General features: G+C 41.0%; 1 protein-coding gene across 8 annotated transcripts in view; it reads left to right on the top strand.

The window, feature by feature from the left end:
* Window positions 1-15,783, top strand: part of LOC120784419 (vacuolar protein sorting-associated protein 13B-like) — a 339,421-nt gene that overhangs the window by 78,126 nt on the left and 245,512 nt on the right. For 7 of the 8 annotated variants that reach the window (XM_040118221.1, XM_040118219.1, XM_040118222.1 and 4 more), the window contains exons 18-19: window positions 10,972-11,106; window positions 12,023-12,202. In XM_040118221.1, coding sequence (XP_039974155.1) covers window positions 10,972-11,106; window positions 12,023-12,202 — 315 coding nt within the window. Of the gene's footprint in view, window positions 1-10,971; window positions 11,107-12,022; window positions 12,203-12,536; window positions 12,609-15,783 lie in introns of those variants that run through there. The other variant, XM_040118226.1, reaches the window with a different exon arrangement.

Here is a 15,783-nt window from a genome sequence, read left to right as displayed (position 1 = left end):
CAGCTGTCAAGAGAGCAACAATTCAAGAGAAATGTGGAGGTTTACATGTTATTGACACCAGTGTCAGTAAATCAGTGACACTGACATTGATCAGTGACAGTAATCATTGACACCAGTATCAATAAATGGCTGAATGAATGACCTACAGTCATAGCTCTTACTCAGTGTTTCATATTTTCATAGTAAGTTGCCCCCTGCAGTTTTATCTCACTCAGTTTTGAAGTCGTGACTTAAGTTTTGAACAAATCTAGTCTGCACATTGCCATGAGCACAACGAATCTGTATGTTATCTTACTGTATTCTTCATGTTTTCCCTGTTGATGAAAGCTTTATTGGGTTTTGATTCATGCACTTATGTTCCCAATGGACATAAGTCTTTCAATTTCAACAGACGTGTTTATAGCTAAGTACACAGTGATGATTCACAGAGTGCACTGAAACCTGCAGATGGTACAAGTCTGGCTTGGGCAATATGACCCAGTGATCCTTTGTCCATTAATTGTAAATATTGCCTATATTTTGACTATGTGGTTGTGAACAAAAGACTGTTTGTTTACTGCCTACATATGTGTGTTTGCGTTTGTGAATATGGCTTTTATTGCTTACGTGCATGCCTGTATATGTGCTTTTTGTGTTTCTGCTCTTTGTATTGTTGATTAAACAGAAATTAGAAGTGTTGGTTGCGTCCCTGCATCCATGACATGGCAGTACACCCCCCAGATGACACACAGAGAGTGCTGGATGCTCCAGACTTGGAGTAACTTTAGACAGCTCATTATAAAAGATGGATGATTTTGCCTGTCCATTCATTTTAAACACAGCCAGAGGTAGAAATGCTTCATAGCCTGTTTTTCCAACTTGTGTTTTTGTCTCTGATATCCACCACAAGGACTACACAATGAACTGAAATGATCTTGAGGAAAATCAGTTTTGACTTCTTTGCCATATCAGAGTGACAGTTAAAGTAAGCATTAGCTAATCAATAATTTTTCCTTAAATTGAGCCAGGCTCACCTGTTGACAGACCTCAGTGGGTTTTTTTCTTTCTTTTTTTTTCCTTGGTTTAGTTTTTTACAGTGTATAAATAGGCTTTTCCTGAACATTGGCCTCCCTGAACGAACCATTGAGATCCTGCATTGGACCAATGCAGGATCTCAAACCAAGCTGGCAAAAAGGAAGTTGAGCAGAAACTAAGTCCAGGGCCACTTACTTTCTATAATCTAAATTCTTCCCTGCAGAGCGGAAAGGCTCGAGCTTAATTTTGGTTCTTGCATTTGCTTCTCTGTTTTAGTGTCTTGCGCAGACTGCATTTTAAAGACAAAAGGTAATTTAAATCAGCATAAAATTGGAATTTCCAGCAGTAATGGATTCAGCTTTAAAGCAGCTACCACAGCTGGTTTCCTGGCCACGGAGCTCTGTGGTGGTCTGGACTAGAATTCGGGGGGGGAGGTCTGGTAGAAGTTGGTTGGTGGTGGTCACCAGAAGTGCTCTAGATGATTGCTGGGTTGATATACGAGCTGTGACATAACTTAAGCATGACAGATATGGGGGAAAAAAAAAAAGTAAGAGGAAGAGAGAGTAAATGATATAATGAGCAGAATGAAAAATGAAAGAAAGAAGGAAAATAAAGGGCGAAGGGAAAAGTGATGGAAAGAAGGCAATAAAGAGATCTCAGTGCCCAGAAACACAACTAACTATTGGTTCTTATTAAACCCAGCTTTGGCACCTAATTGAGTGTCAGGTTATACACGCACACACAGATGTGCATATGCACAGATGCATGCCCCCCTCTCTCTTTAGCAAATCCTATATGTACTCCTGAACTCACAGCGAACGATCCCATTTAAGGCAAATGACGACAAGAATGTTTGGATACAGCGAGCCTATGCTCTCACTGCATAGCGACTAGAAGCATGTTGATAATAATAGTACAGGGCTTATGCTCTTACTCATAACAGTATCATTATTAAAACAAGTCTTCTGTTTTTACAAGTTCCCCCCACACATACAATGGGGGGGGGGGCTGGAGTGGTCAGGAGAAATATAGAGAAGAGAGTGAAAAAGGTTCTATTCAAGGTTACGTCAGGGAGCCTTATTTATCCTTTTCTTCAAACTGATATTTCCCCTTGCTCGGAAACAAATGCAGTCTCTTAGAAGACCATGTCAACAACAGTTTTTACGCATTTTTGCACTGCATGAAAAAGGCTACTCCTGTCATGGCCAGCAGTTCACATCCCTGTGATCTAGCTGCCTTCGGGAGCCTGGGTCTGACGCAAATCCCCCTGTGACGCTGTGGCATAATAAGTGTCGGTATTAGCTCTGTGTTATTGGAGGGGAAAAACGTGTTCATTTTCATATCACTCTATCACCTCCACGAGCTGATGCCTGGTATGCTGTGTATTTAGTATTGTCTGGTGCCAAAACATACGCGTCTTTCTTTTCTCTCTCCTTTTCGCCCTTCTTGGTGTTTCTGTCTTGTTTGTCTGTAATGCAGTTGTTGGTAACATAGTCCTGGCTATGAGACTCAACAGAGGAGGTTGCACTCCGCTCAGTTTTCCAATGTTTCCTGTGCAGATTTTGGCTGACATAGCCTTCTTACTCACAACCTTAATGTTTCCCATCTATTAATCAAGACATGCCAGAGGAACATAGAGGTTTGCCCCGTCATATAATGGGCCCATACGCTTAGCCCATGAAGAATATTTTGATAGTCCTTTTTATTGTTCCTCAATGAAAGTGAAAGAAGGAAGGACAAGAGCCTTTTTTCATGGTCTGTGGCTGTCACAAATGTCAGTAAAGAGATGGGAAGCTTAATGAAAACCCTGAGATGTCTGTTTCAGCGTGGCCTGGCCCCTCACTGAAGTATCCATACTTCTTTGAAGAGGTATCTTATTGGTTTGAGAGAAATTTTTGCCTGTCTACTTGTCTGCTTCATGGATTGACATCAGAGCAGGAAGAAAGCAGGAGGGAAAGGAAAGACAGAGGGCTTTTCATCCATACGCAACCTTATTTCTAACATTAAAAACACGTTGTGTCAGCATCAGAGAACTGATAAATAAATCTTGGATGGAACTTGAGACGGTTCTTGTCAATGAAAACTTCAATGAGCTACAGACAGCCCTCAACCCAGTCCTGGCAGATTGTGATGATGTTTTAAATCAATCCAGACTTAGACCTTCCTCTTTTCTTTTGTCTTCCTTAAGCTTTCTGCTCTTTCTCTGCCGCTCATTTCAGTCCAGAGCTAGTGAGAGAAGCCAGCAGAGTCAATGCAGAAAAGAAGTTTGTTGTGTTGTCCCACAGTTGGATACTGGATTACACGAATATTTATATGCTTAGTGGGATGAGAGAAACATGAAGTGCCTGAAGTCTGCTCCTTCATCAAACAACATCTCAAGTCAGCTTTCACCAAACAACCACTTTGCACATGTACTCACACATAACACACAAATACGCACACACCTCCCCTCATGGTTGGTGACTTCAAACACTCATCAGGAGACATCAGACTTGTCGTTTCTCACCATGATTCTCCATTCATCATTCCCTTTTTCCTCACACCGTCCGCTGGCCTCTGGTGAAAGATAATATTTAAAAGAGAGAGTGTGCCAAGGATTTTCCCTCCCCTGTAGCCCACTTTTCTGTCATGGGAAATAAGATGTGATTCCAGGCATGTTGGAGAACATGTATGATCCCTGTTCAGGATCTGGAAGCCTGAGTGTCACTTCCAACTTTTTATTTTTGCTCTTTGATACGAATCATTGATGGTTTCACAGAAGCATCTTTCCACTTACCACTAAATCCAATATACCATTGGCGCAGTATAGCACTTAAATTGATAGTTGATATCAAAGATCTATCATGCTTTTAAGAAACCTGGCTGGTCGTTTGTAGTTGAGTAGGGCAGTTAAGTTAGCTGGCCATCCATGGGTACAGCAAAGTTTCTAACATTTAAGCTTTCGTCATTTAGAGCTGAAACGACTCATCTCTCCTGTGGAAGGTAAACTAAATATGATATGAAAAACCCCTGCAGCCATGGTTATGAAACGTTACCATTGTTTACACTCAAGGCCCATACAATGTGTCATGGATAGATAATCCATTAAACAAACCTAGGAAGACAAGTCAAGGTATGCAGAGTGCAGTTGTAGTAATGCATATATTCTTGTATTGTATATTATATTGGATGCTCTGCATTTACAGATTTACTGGTCAAACTAACAAAATTAATGAAATAAGTGTTGCAGTATCAGGAAAGCATCAGGATCATCTAAGAAATATTAAAGCCATTGAAGATTTGTTGTGTAAGGGACACATTATATATAGCATGGTATAATAAATAACTTAGAGTTATTTTAATAAGTAAGTAATTAGATAGCTTAATAACTGTCTAACATGTATATGTCCATAAACGTAATTTGAACACAAAGCAAAGAGCATCACTAAGACATGAAACAAAATGCACTGTAAATAGAATGGGCTCTAAAGCACCCATAGTAGATTGCTTTAAGTGTTACTAAACCCTGAATCAGTGACAGCCCCAAATAAATCTGTTTGCGTTTATGTCATCTGGTAGCGTCTGCAGAGCTGGCTCCCTGCTGTGAGCCAACCATCCCATCTAAGCGTCGTGACTAGTGCCAACTGAGCACATAGCTCCATGTCACAAGGCCATAAATTTTCACTGTAACTCCCACTGAAGTCCCTCAGCAGCACCAAAACCCTAGTCACGTCTTGGCTACCACCGCACACAGACGCATTCAGCCTCTACAAAGCTGAGACATAAATATTGATCTGAGTGGATTATTGATAAACAAGAACGCTCTGCTTGGTTTCTCTTTAATTCTCTTCCATAAGGCAAGTGGAGAGAGGGGTAAAAGCCTGAGAAAAAGAGCGAGCATGAGTTATAGAGACAGAGATCTTGAGAGTCAGAGAGGGAGAGCAGTAATCCAGAGTTACATTTCAGTGATGGAGGGGCTGGTTTAGCGTCATTAGTTGTGGTCTGTAGTTTCAAGCATCTCTCTCATGGTGGAACCACAGTGGCATTCCATCCTGGCTGCTACTTCAAAGTCAGAATGCCCCTGTTTCTTATGCTAAACAGATTTGTCAGGGCAGCATTAGGCTGGGGATATGGGAGATTGAGAGGCAGGCCCTCTCATCCAGAACTGTGTTTTAATGGCCAATCTCACCACTGGCTAATTGTCTCCTTACAAGTGGCTCTATGTCATAGCACATGTTTTGCTAAGACTCTTTGCACATCTGTCTCTCCCTTTTTCTCTTGCACTCTCTCATCTTTCTCACTTGTTCTGTAACTCAGTCTCCCATCCCCCACCCCCATCCCCTTCACTGTCTTCCAAACCCCACTGCCTAGGCCCATTAGTGTTGGCCAAATTGCTTCCGCATGAAGACTCCTTAATTGTGGTAATTCAGTGGCAGAGAGAACCATGGTTTGAAAGTGCAGAGAACATGTGTCACTGCTTTAGTGGGCAGACAGAAAGACAGGCAGCACCTGGAGGGGATGATAATCATGAAAATTAGACCCCCAGCCTCCACTACCACCAGCTCTTACACCCCATCACTGTCTTTATACCACAACTGTTATAGGCAGCGAGTACCAATTCCACACCCCACCACTCTAACCTCTACCCAGTGGGCTGGAAGCAGCATGGCTGGGCTTTTACATGGGGAGAAGCCTCCTCTCTCTCTCTCTCTCTCTGTCTGTCTGTCTGTCTGTCTGTCTGTGGGTGTGTGGGTGTGTGTGTGTGTGTGGACACTTGTTTACTTGCCTCTTACTTTGTTTTCTGTTTGTCCATCCAGCTGCACTGTGAGTGTTCTTTTTACGTAAAAATCTTGACTCTGTATGAGCAGGTGTAGAAGGATTAACTGTTGATGGGGCTGCGTGTTTTTGTGGAAACCATCACTTCTCATGTTGCTGCTACCTAAAATGTGAAATGCATCCCCCATTGTGCAATGTGCAGTTGAAGTTTTCCTGCAATTTCCATAACCCATTGGACATTAGGACACCAAATTTACTGTAACTGCTTTCATTTATTGACTTTAGGCTGTTTTTTTTAAGTTGCTGGTAGAAAGAAGCATAATGGATATTTTCTTCTATGAAAATGTCACAAATTCTCTTTAAGCAATGGATTATACATTTTTAATGGATTCCTAAATTTACCTATAAGAATCAGGTCCTCTTAGTGTAAAAATTAGATTTTGTTAAAAGTGATAAGTCTCCCTGCAAACTTCTGTTTGTTCTCTGCCAGAGCTCCTCTGTTCTCAGCCTTAACTGCAGGACAAACCACTCACCTTGTCTGTTTTCCTGTCCCACTCTCTCTGCATGTGTCTGTATTTTTGCTGTGTGTCAGTACTGGGCAAGGTGCCAGCAGACCTCCTGCTCCTACTTACTGCTTCTACTTCAGCCCTCTCCTGACTTGGGAGAGACAGTTATTGTTTCTACATCAGCACTTAATGGCTCTGCTGGCTGCTTTTGGTCTACCCAACTTGTCAATGTCTACCTCTTTTTTTTTTTTTTTTTGTCAGCCCCCTAGCTGCTGTGGGCCCATTGCCAGACTTGGAGCTTTTAGCACTTTAGTACTCTTTCTTTCTCTGTCTGTCTTTGTCTGTCTACCTGCCCATTAGGATTTGATGATAGTGTACATCCTCTTGTCAGCCAATCGTCATCACATATCAAACTGATCCCTAACGCATTTATACGTGCCAGGGACCAGTTTTCTGAAAAGTAGTGGAACTCTTCACTCATGTTTATAATGTGGCTGTGTGGATTGGAGTTGTAATAACTTGGCTGCTTCAGTTTTTTGTTTTTGTTTGGTCTTGTAATATGCATCATCTGATTGTCAGATATTATTAGTTTCTTTTCACACAGAGAGGAGACCTTCTTCCTTTCCCTTTTTCATCTTATAACATTTCCATGTTCTCATGTGAATGCCATGGCTTATTCATTAAAAAAAACATTTACATAGCATGAGAAATGAAAATTTATATTTATTTCTGAGGTATTGTCACAAGTGTTTTGTGAAAGTAGGCTACTATAAACATCGTGCTTCTTGTTTTGGATGTAGATTTTCCTGGACTTGCATTTTAGGAAGACAACTTTCCCATACAATTCTTCAAGGCAGTGAGGGCGGGACATGTTGGAATGTGTAAAACATGGCTTTTAAGTCTGCAGATGTCCTATATGCACACTCTCACACACACACACACACACACACACACACACACACACACACACACACACACACACACACACACACACACACACACACACACACACACACACATACCAACACCATGTGCACACCATCTATCGAGGTATAGAGAAAGCAAAAAATATTGGCTCCACATCCCATATTGTCTCATCAGAGTGTGTTTTCTCTTTTTTTCTATTCTTTCTTCCTTTTCCTTTCTATTCTTCAGTATTTCTTTCCTGACTTTAAATCCTTCCTTCCCTTCATATTTTCCACTCTCTCCTCAGTGTTCAGCATGGCAAATCCAGCTGCCCATGGCTGCCCTCACAGTGTTTGATGGAGTGCTGTAGCCTCTGGCCCCTAGCTGTGTGGTTATGTACTCCTTGCACCTGCCCTAGCTTGACAAGGAACAGCACCACACACATTCACTCACTCAGTCACTCAGTCACACACAGAAATGCACACACACACGTCTGGCTGTAATACACTACATAATAATACACACATAAACTAAACTGAATACCACTGTTTAAGCCAACAAACTACCGACCCTTGTTTTTTCCCTCTTCCTGTGTAACCTACTTTTTTATAGTCCCAACAGCTGGACAAAACATTGTCCAGAGCCCCCCCCCCGACAGCCACCACCCCAGCAGGTGTTCTGTGCCCTTTAGGACATCTGTGTGGGCAAGGGGGATATGTTATACTGATATATCCCTGGTGCCATTTATCAAAGAGCAACCAGAGTAGAGGGTTTGGCCCCTGTCATGTTCCAGATTGGCTTGCACTTTTAACATCTCCATCTTTTCCACAAAGAATGAAGGAATCAGGGGAACAGTCAGTCTGTGTGCAGGCCTACTTATCGCTGTTGCAATCATTTCTCCTTAAGTACTGTTTTGAAAAAGACGAAATGATCACTGGATCTCGTTATCTATTCTCCATTAAGGTAGATGGTTCATGTGTTTTTAGGTTCACTGGCGCACAGTCAATAATATAGCAAATTCCCTGGTGCAGACCTTTTATGGCAAATTTATGTAAGCTATATTGTTTCCAGTGGGAGAAGGGAGCTTAGCTTTATGTAGTGCCAAGTCATTTTCTGTCTTTCCCTCTGGTACTAGATCGCATCAAATAACCCAAATGTCTTTCTGTGTATGTGTATCTGTATGTGCATATATGTGCATGAGTTTGAACATACATGCTTCTTATTTTTTTGGTAAACAAATAAGATGATGACTTAACTCATCTAAAACACTGAAGAAATTAGAAAAAGAAATCCAAATTTTTAATTCTTAAAAATACCACTATTTTAAGACAGAACGTGCTAATTACTTTGGCAGTTTGTTTACAGTAATTATACAATGTATGGTATGGGCAGGGTATTACCAGTTACTTAAAAAATACATTGATATTTATGCATGCGACATATATCGTATAGCTCTGTTATTAGAGTCTGGTTCCAGGAGCAGGCTATGAGTTGCTTGTTTGGGTTCTGGGAGCAAATAATTCACACAGAGCATTTCCACACATATAGAACATTTGTCCTCTAGACAGAGGAAGCTGGAAGGGAAGCAGGTAACCAAAGCCACAGAGAGACATACAGCACTGCTCTTTTTGACCTGCAGTTATATTAAGTGGTAGGCAGTGAGACAGAATGAGGGTTATTAACATTCCCATTTTGCATCTGGGCTGATAGAGGACCTCTCAGACAGCAGGTGAAAAAGTTGCTGGGTAATTTGTCCGAGAGAGGGAGGGAGGGAAGTTGGTGGTTAGGGATTTTCACAATTGCCAGTAATTCCCTTGGTTAAATGCGTTGTGTATTTGTGTCTACTTGAATCTCACCCTTTTCCACACTGCCTGCTGTTTAGTTGGTTGGGACTTACAACTGCAAATGAGAGTGTGGTTAATTTTGGTGTAAAACCACCCACCCAAGTTATCATTATTGGACAACATTTAGATTTTGGAATACCTAAGTAAGTAAAAATGTGAATAGTAATGACTTGACTGAAGAGACAAAGCAAGGGGGGAGAAGATAGGTTGGTGCGAAGGAAGACTTTTAGGGAGAAAACAGGTAGAAGATTTGAGTAATAAGAAATGCAAGAAAGAATGGCAGAAAGGCAGTGGATGTGGATGAAAAAAGCTCAGACCATAGTTTCAGGGACTGTTGCCAAATAATGGCCTGTTGTGCTTTCATAGCCTCTCCAGTAGCACCACTCATCTGTGCCTTATTAATGCAATACCTTCTCACTTACTGGTAGGCAATAAATCCATGGTAGCCAATAAATCAGATTTGTTTTTTCTTTATCCATTTTAATGTATTTGTCTTAATATATTACATTTTTTGTCTTTTGAGTTTCTCTTTGCTGTTTGTTTTGCCTTTCTGACTTGTTGATCTTAGTGTCACTATGCCAGCATTTGACGGAAAAAGCCTCACACGGTTGTAAACTCAGTCAAAAAGTGCTGTGGACACTTTTAGGAAATGAAGGGCTATCACTAAAAGAGGGGATTATTCTGAGAAGTATAGCCTTATTGGAACAGGTGATGTAAGAATTTAATGTGATTCCCTCGGACAGTTCCAGCTCACTGGAAGAATGTAATGTGATGGATGGATCCTCCTCTCCTCTCTCAACAGGCGGTTTGGCACAGAACTCCTTTTACTCCACAGTATCTTTCCGCCATCCAGTTATTTCTCTCTCCTCCTCTTGTTATGTGTTTGAAATAGCCTCTCACCATAGAAATAACATTGACATATCATAATGTCGAGTATGTAATTCCCCCCACTCCTTACCACAGTGCAAACAGTTTCATTTTGGAAAGATGGCAGACGAAAGGTTCCTCCACACTAGACTGCCATTAAGAGAAATAATGATAGAGGGAAGAGCACTTGAAGCTCCTGTGATGTAATGCTGGTGTTAGGTAAGTTGTAGTTGACACTAAGATGGATACAGCCGCAACTGTATTGGATATTCTTTTGGAAAGATATATCCTTTACATTGGCCTGTTACTCATACACCTAATAGTCCCTGTTATTTAACCTAAAACTCAGTGGATTTACTGGGAGCTTATAAAACATTTAGACAAACATTTGACAATTTAAGGGGTTTTATCTCTTTTAATATCCTTTCTGGGCACTTTTTAAAAACAACATGGCTGTGATGTTGGGACTTTGCCTTAGTGCATCCAAACTCCCATCAGTATACTGTAAGTGATTTCACAGGAAGCTTTCTAAATCCAGAAGAATAAAAAATACAGATAAAAGGTGCCTTTTAAAAAATTTTTCAGACCCTGTCAGCTTGCAGTCACAGATAGAAGTTCACACATAAAAAAACAACAATAATAATAATAATGGGGTCTTGCTTAGACTTGCTTAGTTTTTAACAACAAAGAAGTTATCTGCTGGTAAAGGTGTATCATGTCAATTAGATTTTAGCTTTGTTGGACTGTTTACTTATGTTCTTTTATAGCTTTCAATAATATGCAATGTTTTTTGCTTGACATGTTCATCATGGTATAGAGACATAACAACAGTTTAACCTTGAAAACAGAGGACACCAAAAGTAATCCTGCCAGAGCTTAGGTAAACACAAAACACTGGTGTTTTGTGATATCTGTGTTTAAAAGCACCTGGTTTCTCAAAACTTTGGGAGAGAACGAAAGGGAGAGAAAAGGGGTCAAGTATAATTAAAACTCCAATCAAGTTTGTAACGAAGCCACAGCAGTGGTGTTTACACCTGCCGGACTGCACTTCATTTGCACTTTGGTTTTTTTTTTATTAGGTGTGAAATCTCTGGGCCCGTCACCGACTCTTGAGGGCTCGGTCCAAAACCTGGAGCTGAAGTTCTGCAACCGTGCGACGGTGAAATGCGCCTCGGGAACCGTGGGAGCTATAAAAGTGTGCGCCAGGACCCCAGGTGTGTGCAGCTGTGCCCTGTTAAAACTTTACTGCCTGTGTAGGAGGGAGAGAGTGAGACCGACTAGACTCTTCTTTTACTTTCTTTAACGTATACTTTTACACACTCAGTCTCTCTTCTCCCCTTCAATTTTTATCTTGATTTTTTTTTTTTTTCCTTCCCCCCTACAATTGTGATTCAGTTGCTGTTTTCTCCTGGGGTACTGTCATTGGGCTCTGGCCATTTGTTTGATGGCAAGGATGTTATTGGAGTCAGCACAGAGTTCACAAGGTCAAACTTCAGACATGATGTCAGGTGGATGAGAAGATATATTGCAGCTGTCAATATAGAAATATATTGAAAAAGAAGTTAATTTTCTTATTTGAAAATCAACTAACACATAATGTACACATAAGGAGTTTATCTTTTGAGGTAACTAAATCACCACTGCAAACCACTTTTGGCTCTGTCAACCAAGTTTTACTGTACACATCCTTCATAGTCCTGTTGGTTAGTTCTACCTTGCTGTTCAAAATTTTGTTTAATATTCCACAGGTTTCAACAACACTTCAATATTCTAGCATATTTTTCACGAATTTCACCTGCGGACATGGAGGCGTCTTTTGGTTGACCGAAAAATTTCGGTTGACAGACTATTGCTGACAAATGCTGCAATTCGTTTTCATATGGTTATCTTGTGAATAAAAACCTTTATAATTAGAATCTGAGTCTCGAGTCATAAAGCGATGCAAATAAAAGGGATTTTTTTTTAATCCATGAGGCACTCAAGACAAGCTCTTTTTTTATATTTTTTATATCCTCTTGGTCACAGTTTAAAATCAGGCTTTCTTGTTTGTGAATGTGAATAATTTTGAATGATTTTGGTAATTGGGAATTTTCCAACATTTTAATTAAGACTTTAACTCTTGTCTCTCAGGTTCAGGAGAAGGGGTGAAGGAGAAGCTGGTTCCTCTCATTCAGGGCCCATCTGACACCAAAGAACTCCATACGAGCCAATGGCTTAATGAGATCCGCAAGCCTGAATCTTTGCTTGCCCCTGACCTCCTGGCCTTTTCTGTTCTGGTCCCTCAGCAAGGAGACAATTGCAGGAACTCAGGTAGACGCTATAGAATTCCTCTCCTCTCCTCTCCTCTCTTCTCTTCTCTTCTCTTCTCTTCTCTTCTCTTCTCTTCTCCTCTCTTCTCCTCTCTCCTCTCCTCTCCTCTCCTCTCCTCTCCTCTCCTTTCAGTGTCTTTTTTTTAGCTCATTTTTTGGTTGTGGTTCTGTTGTTTGGATTTGTGAAAGGCACTGGTAGTCCATATTCTGTCTCAGTTGCTGGTGACCCCCTTTCAGTTATATGTTTAGTATAGCTGATTGTTTAGTAAAGCCGATAAGTGTTTTCCTGTCCAGTATCCTTGAAGCAAGGTTGGCAACTCAGTGTCTCTTCACAGGCAGCATGAGTTCTCTAAACAGCAGTTCGTCTCTGTCAGCACTGGGCTGAGCTGGCTAACAACAGCTAACCACTCGGGGATTGCTGTTGAAGGCTGCACTGATGTCAGTTTGCAGTATGTGATTGCATCCTTATACCACAAATTATGTTTCTGGTGTCAGTGCGAGAGTGTGTGGGTGTATGTGTGTGTGTTTAGAGGGAGGGAGTGGGATTATTCAGTAGCCCTTCTGAAAGACTAAAAACACAATTCAGATTCCAAAGCTCAAAGTGCCATTGTACTTGATTTAGTAAGCTGGATATTTAATGACTAATACTCAGTGCATCTCATGTATCTACACCGGTAGCCAGGTATGTCCTCATCTCTTCCATATGTTCTTCAATGTTTTTTAAAGCTGAAATGGCTCCTGTAGTGCTGTCCTCTGTGAATGAGGCCATTAATATCAGTATGTCATCACTAACCTCTCTTCCCCACATGCAACTGCAACTAGTTCTCCAAACAGGCAGCCCTACTGGGCTCCCAGGTAACACTGATACCTTTGGAAGTACCTGACATTCTCTCCAATGTTATGGCCTTCAATTACAGTGCAAGTCTCTAAAAGTCCACGAAAGGCGAATCTCTCAGACTACACTCGGGGCTGTTGTCCCACAGCCCCTTCCTGCACAACAGGAGATACAGGAGAAGCCTGGGTTGCCTATGTAAAACAATACACCTCTGGTACTTCCAGTACTTGTTTTTAGAGCTGTCTTCAGAGTCAAAACTGTACATCACTTTTAATACAGGGCTGCAGAGATTCATCGTGTGGCCTTGACTTACGTAAACCCCCGAACTGAACCCTGAATCATATCAGGCCCCTGCACTTTAAACATGTCAGCGCTGAGATGGAGATAGAGCTCGCCTCAGCTGGTTTCCGACTGTGAGGAGAAGATACAGCTGTAGCTTAGGGTGTAGTGAAGTAAAAGATAAGTAGTTTAGAGACAGTGGATTTGGGAGGTCATCCCTACCCAGGAATTCCATTGCTGTTTGAATGTCACCCAGTCAATCATTGTCCCATTGCTAGTGAGCAGAGCGCCAAGACACTGCTATAAATTTAAAATGTAAGGCAGGGAAAAGCTTACATTTCATAGGCAACTCACTGCTTGATAAATGTGAGTACTCACGGAATATATTCTTTGGAAAGTTGCAATGACATAAGAGTAGATTTTAAAAGTAACGCTGGATTTCTGACAAGGGGTTGTTCCACCCTTTACAGCCTCACAAAAATAGATAGATATTTTTAGGAACTCAGGTGAATTCTATTAAGTGCACAGCCTCAGACTATTACTTTGATTTAGAGAGCATATTATTTCAGCAAAACAATGGCTCATAAAGACAGCACATATTTTTGAATATTAAAACCTGATCTGAACACAAACCAGAAGACCAAAAAGAAGCGAAAGGAGGACTAGAGAGAAAGAAGATGAAGGTGAAGGGGAGGTGGGGGGCTGACTCCCAGAAGCACTAGATATATCTCCAGCAGATGTGGAGCAGTGGAGGCCTGCACTCCTTCTCATCACTGGCTCAATACTCCCTTTTTTCCCTTCTTGTGTGTTTAATGGTCTTGCTGGTTTTCTTTCAGTTTTTCATTCTGTCTGATCTCTTTTTGATTTCATTTAATATCAAAAATCAATAATTTTCATACTTTCTGTCTCTTCTTCTTTCCATTCTCTATGCATATGTCTCTATTCCTATGTTTCTTAATAGTCTGACAAGAGATTAATTTATCATTGGCTGGCTTTATCATTGCATTGATAGGTAATGAAGAAAAAAACTTAATGAATGAAACCGATGTTGAGCATGCACTTTTTTATTTCTTCAGTTATATTTTGAACAAAAACAGTGCAGACACAGACACGCATGTACTCTGCCAGAAAATTTTCTTTTATCTATAATATACCTGTCAATGCAGTCAAAGCTAGAGACAGCAGTGTGGCTTGACAATAACAATTTCACCAGACTGGAACTTTTCTCCCTCTCTTTCTGTGTGTGCGTTGGTGTGTGTGCGTGCGTGCGTGTGTGTGTGTGTGTGTGTGTGTGTGTGTGTGTGTGCGTGCACGTGCATGCGCGTGTGTTGTGTGCGTGCTGCTGAGGGAAAATCTTGCAAAGTTAGTCTGTCTGCACACAGGCATTTTTGGGGGTCTACTTATAGGTCTGTGTTTTGTATGGTGGTCAGACTTACATCAAAGCTTTTGGTCTGTCCACATGTCCCATGTCCCTGCTGTCAACCAGAGGGTGACTGGGAGCCTGTTAGAGCACCGTTAATGGAATGATGGATGCACTGCCTCATTTAGCCAGAGATGAAAAGTGGAGTAGCACCATTCTATATGGGCTGCACCCTTTTCTCCCATAGGACCGACTTAGAGGTTCAACATTTTGTGATCATGACATTTCTGAATTTTTGGAGTTCTTGGTCTTGACATCAAAAACATTTTGTCCGTCCCATGTGGCGCTGTTGATTCCATTTACCGAATTCATAAAGTGTGATCATTATACATTGAGCATAAGACTGAGGTAGGAGAGAAAAGCTGACTCCTTACACCATAGACATACTGAAAACATTAAGATATAATGAGCCACAATCAACTTTTATATTCTATTTTACATTTGATTAGTTGTTTCTGGTTTTTGTTGGGAAGCAGTGTAAAGCACAGCAGTGCTGTGGGATCTGTCCACCCAATTCTCAAAGCAAAATATTTACTTAAAGAATAAGGGGAGAGCTTATTGTTAATTGACATCAAACTACCATTGTGTAGTCAGTGAAGTTTTTGAATGTACAGTATATACTCACATGCCATGATGCTTTCACATGCATATACCTAAATTTGTGTTTTCATGTTTTGTTTTATGTGATTGACTGCTGTTGATTGCAAGTCAGGTGAAGCCTTGCCTTCAGTGTTTCCCCACTTGTCATGTATGTGTAATTTCTGTATTGTCTCATATCTTAGAGGATGTGACAGGCTCTGGAAATCACCAACACTTTCCTTATGGATCCTTCAATCCATCCCAGAATCCATTTCTCCATGTTTTACTTTGTCCCTTTTTAGAGCTCATAGGTCACTGTCTCTGAGGTCACTTCTACTACAATATATTTCATCAAAAAGACAGCTAAATTCTATACTAACGGCCAATCACACAACTCTCCATGCAAGTTTAGAACACTTGTGTCTGGGCCTCTTTCTATGACGTAGTTGCCGGCCCAAAATATTTTTAG

The sequence above is a fragment of the Xiphias gladius genome, chromosome 22 (genome assembly GCF_016859285.1).
Source record: "Xiphias gladius isolate SHS-SW01 ecotype Sanya breed wild chromosome 22, ASM1685928v1, whole genome shotgun sequence".
Lineage (NCBI taxonomy): Eukaryota > Metazoa > Chordata > Actinopteri > Istiophoriformes > Xiphiidae > Xiphias > Xiphias gladius.
The sequence above is the reverse complement of the archived record's forward strand: the minus strand, read 5'-3'. Positions and strand labels throughout refer to the sequence as shown.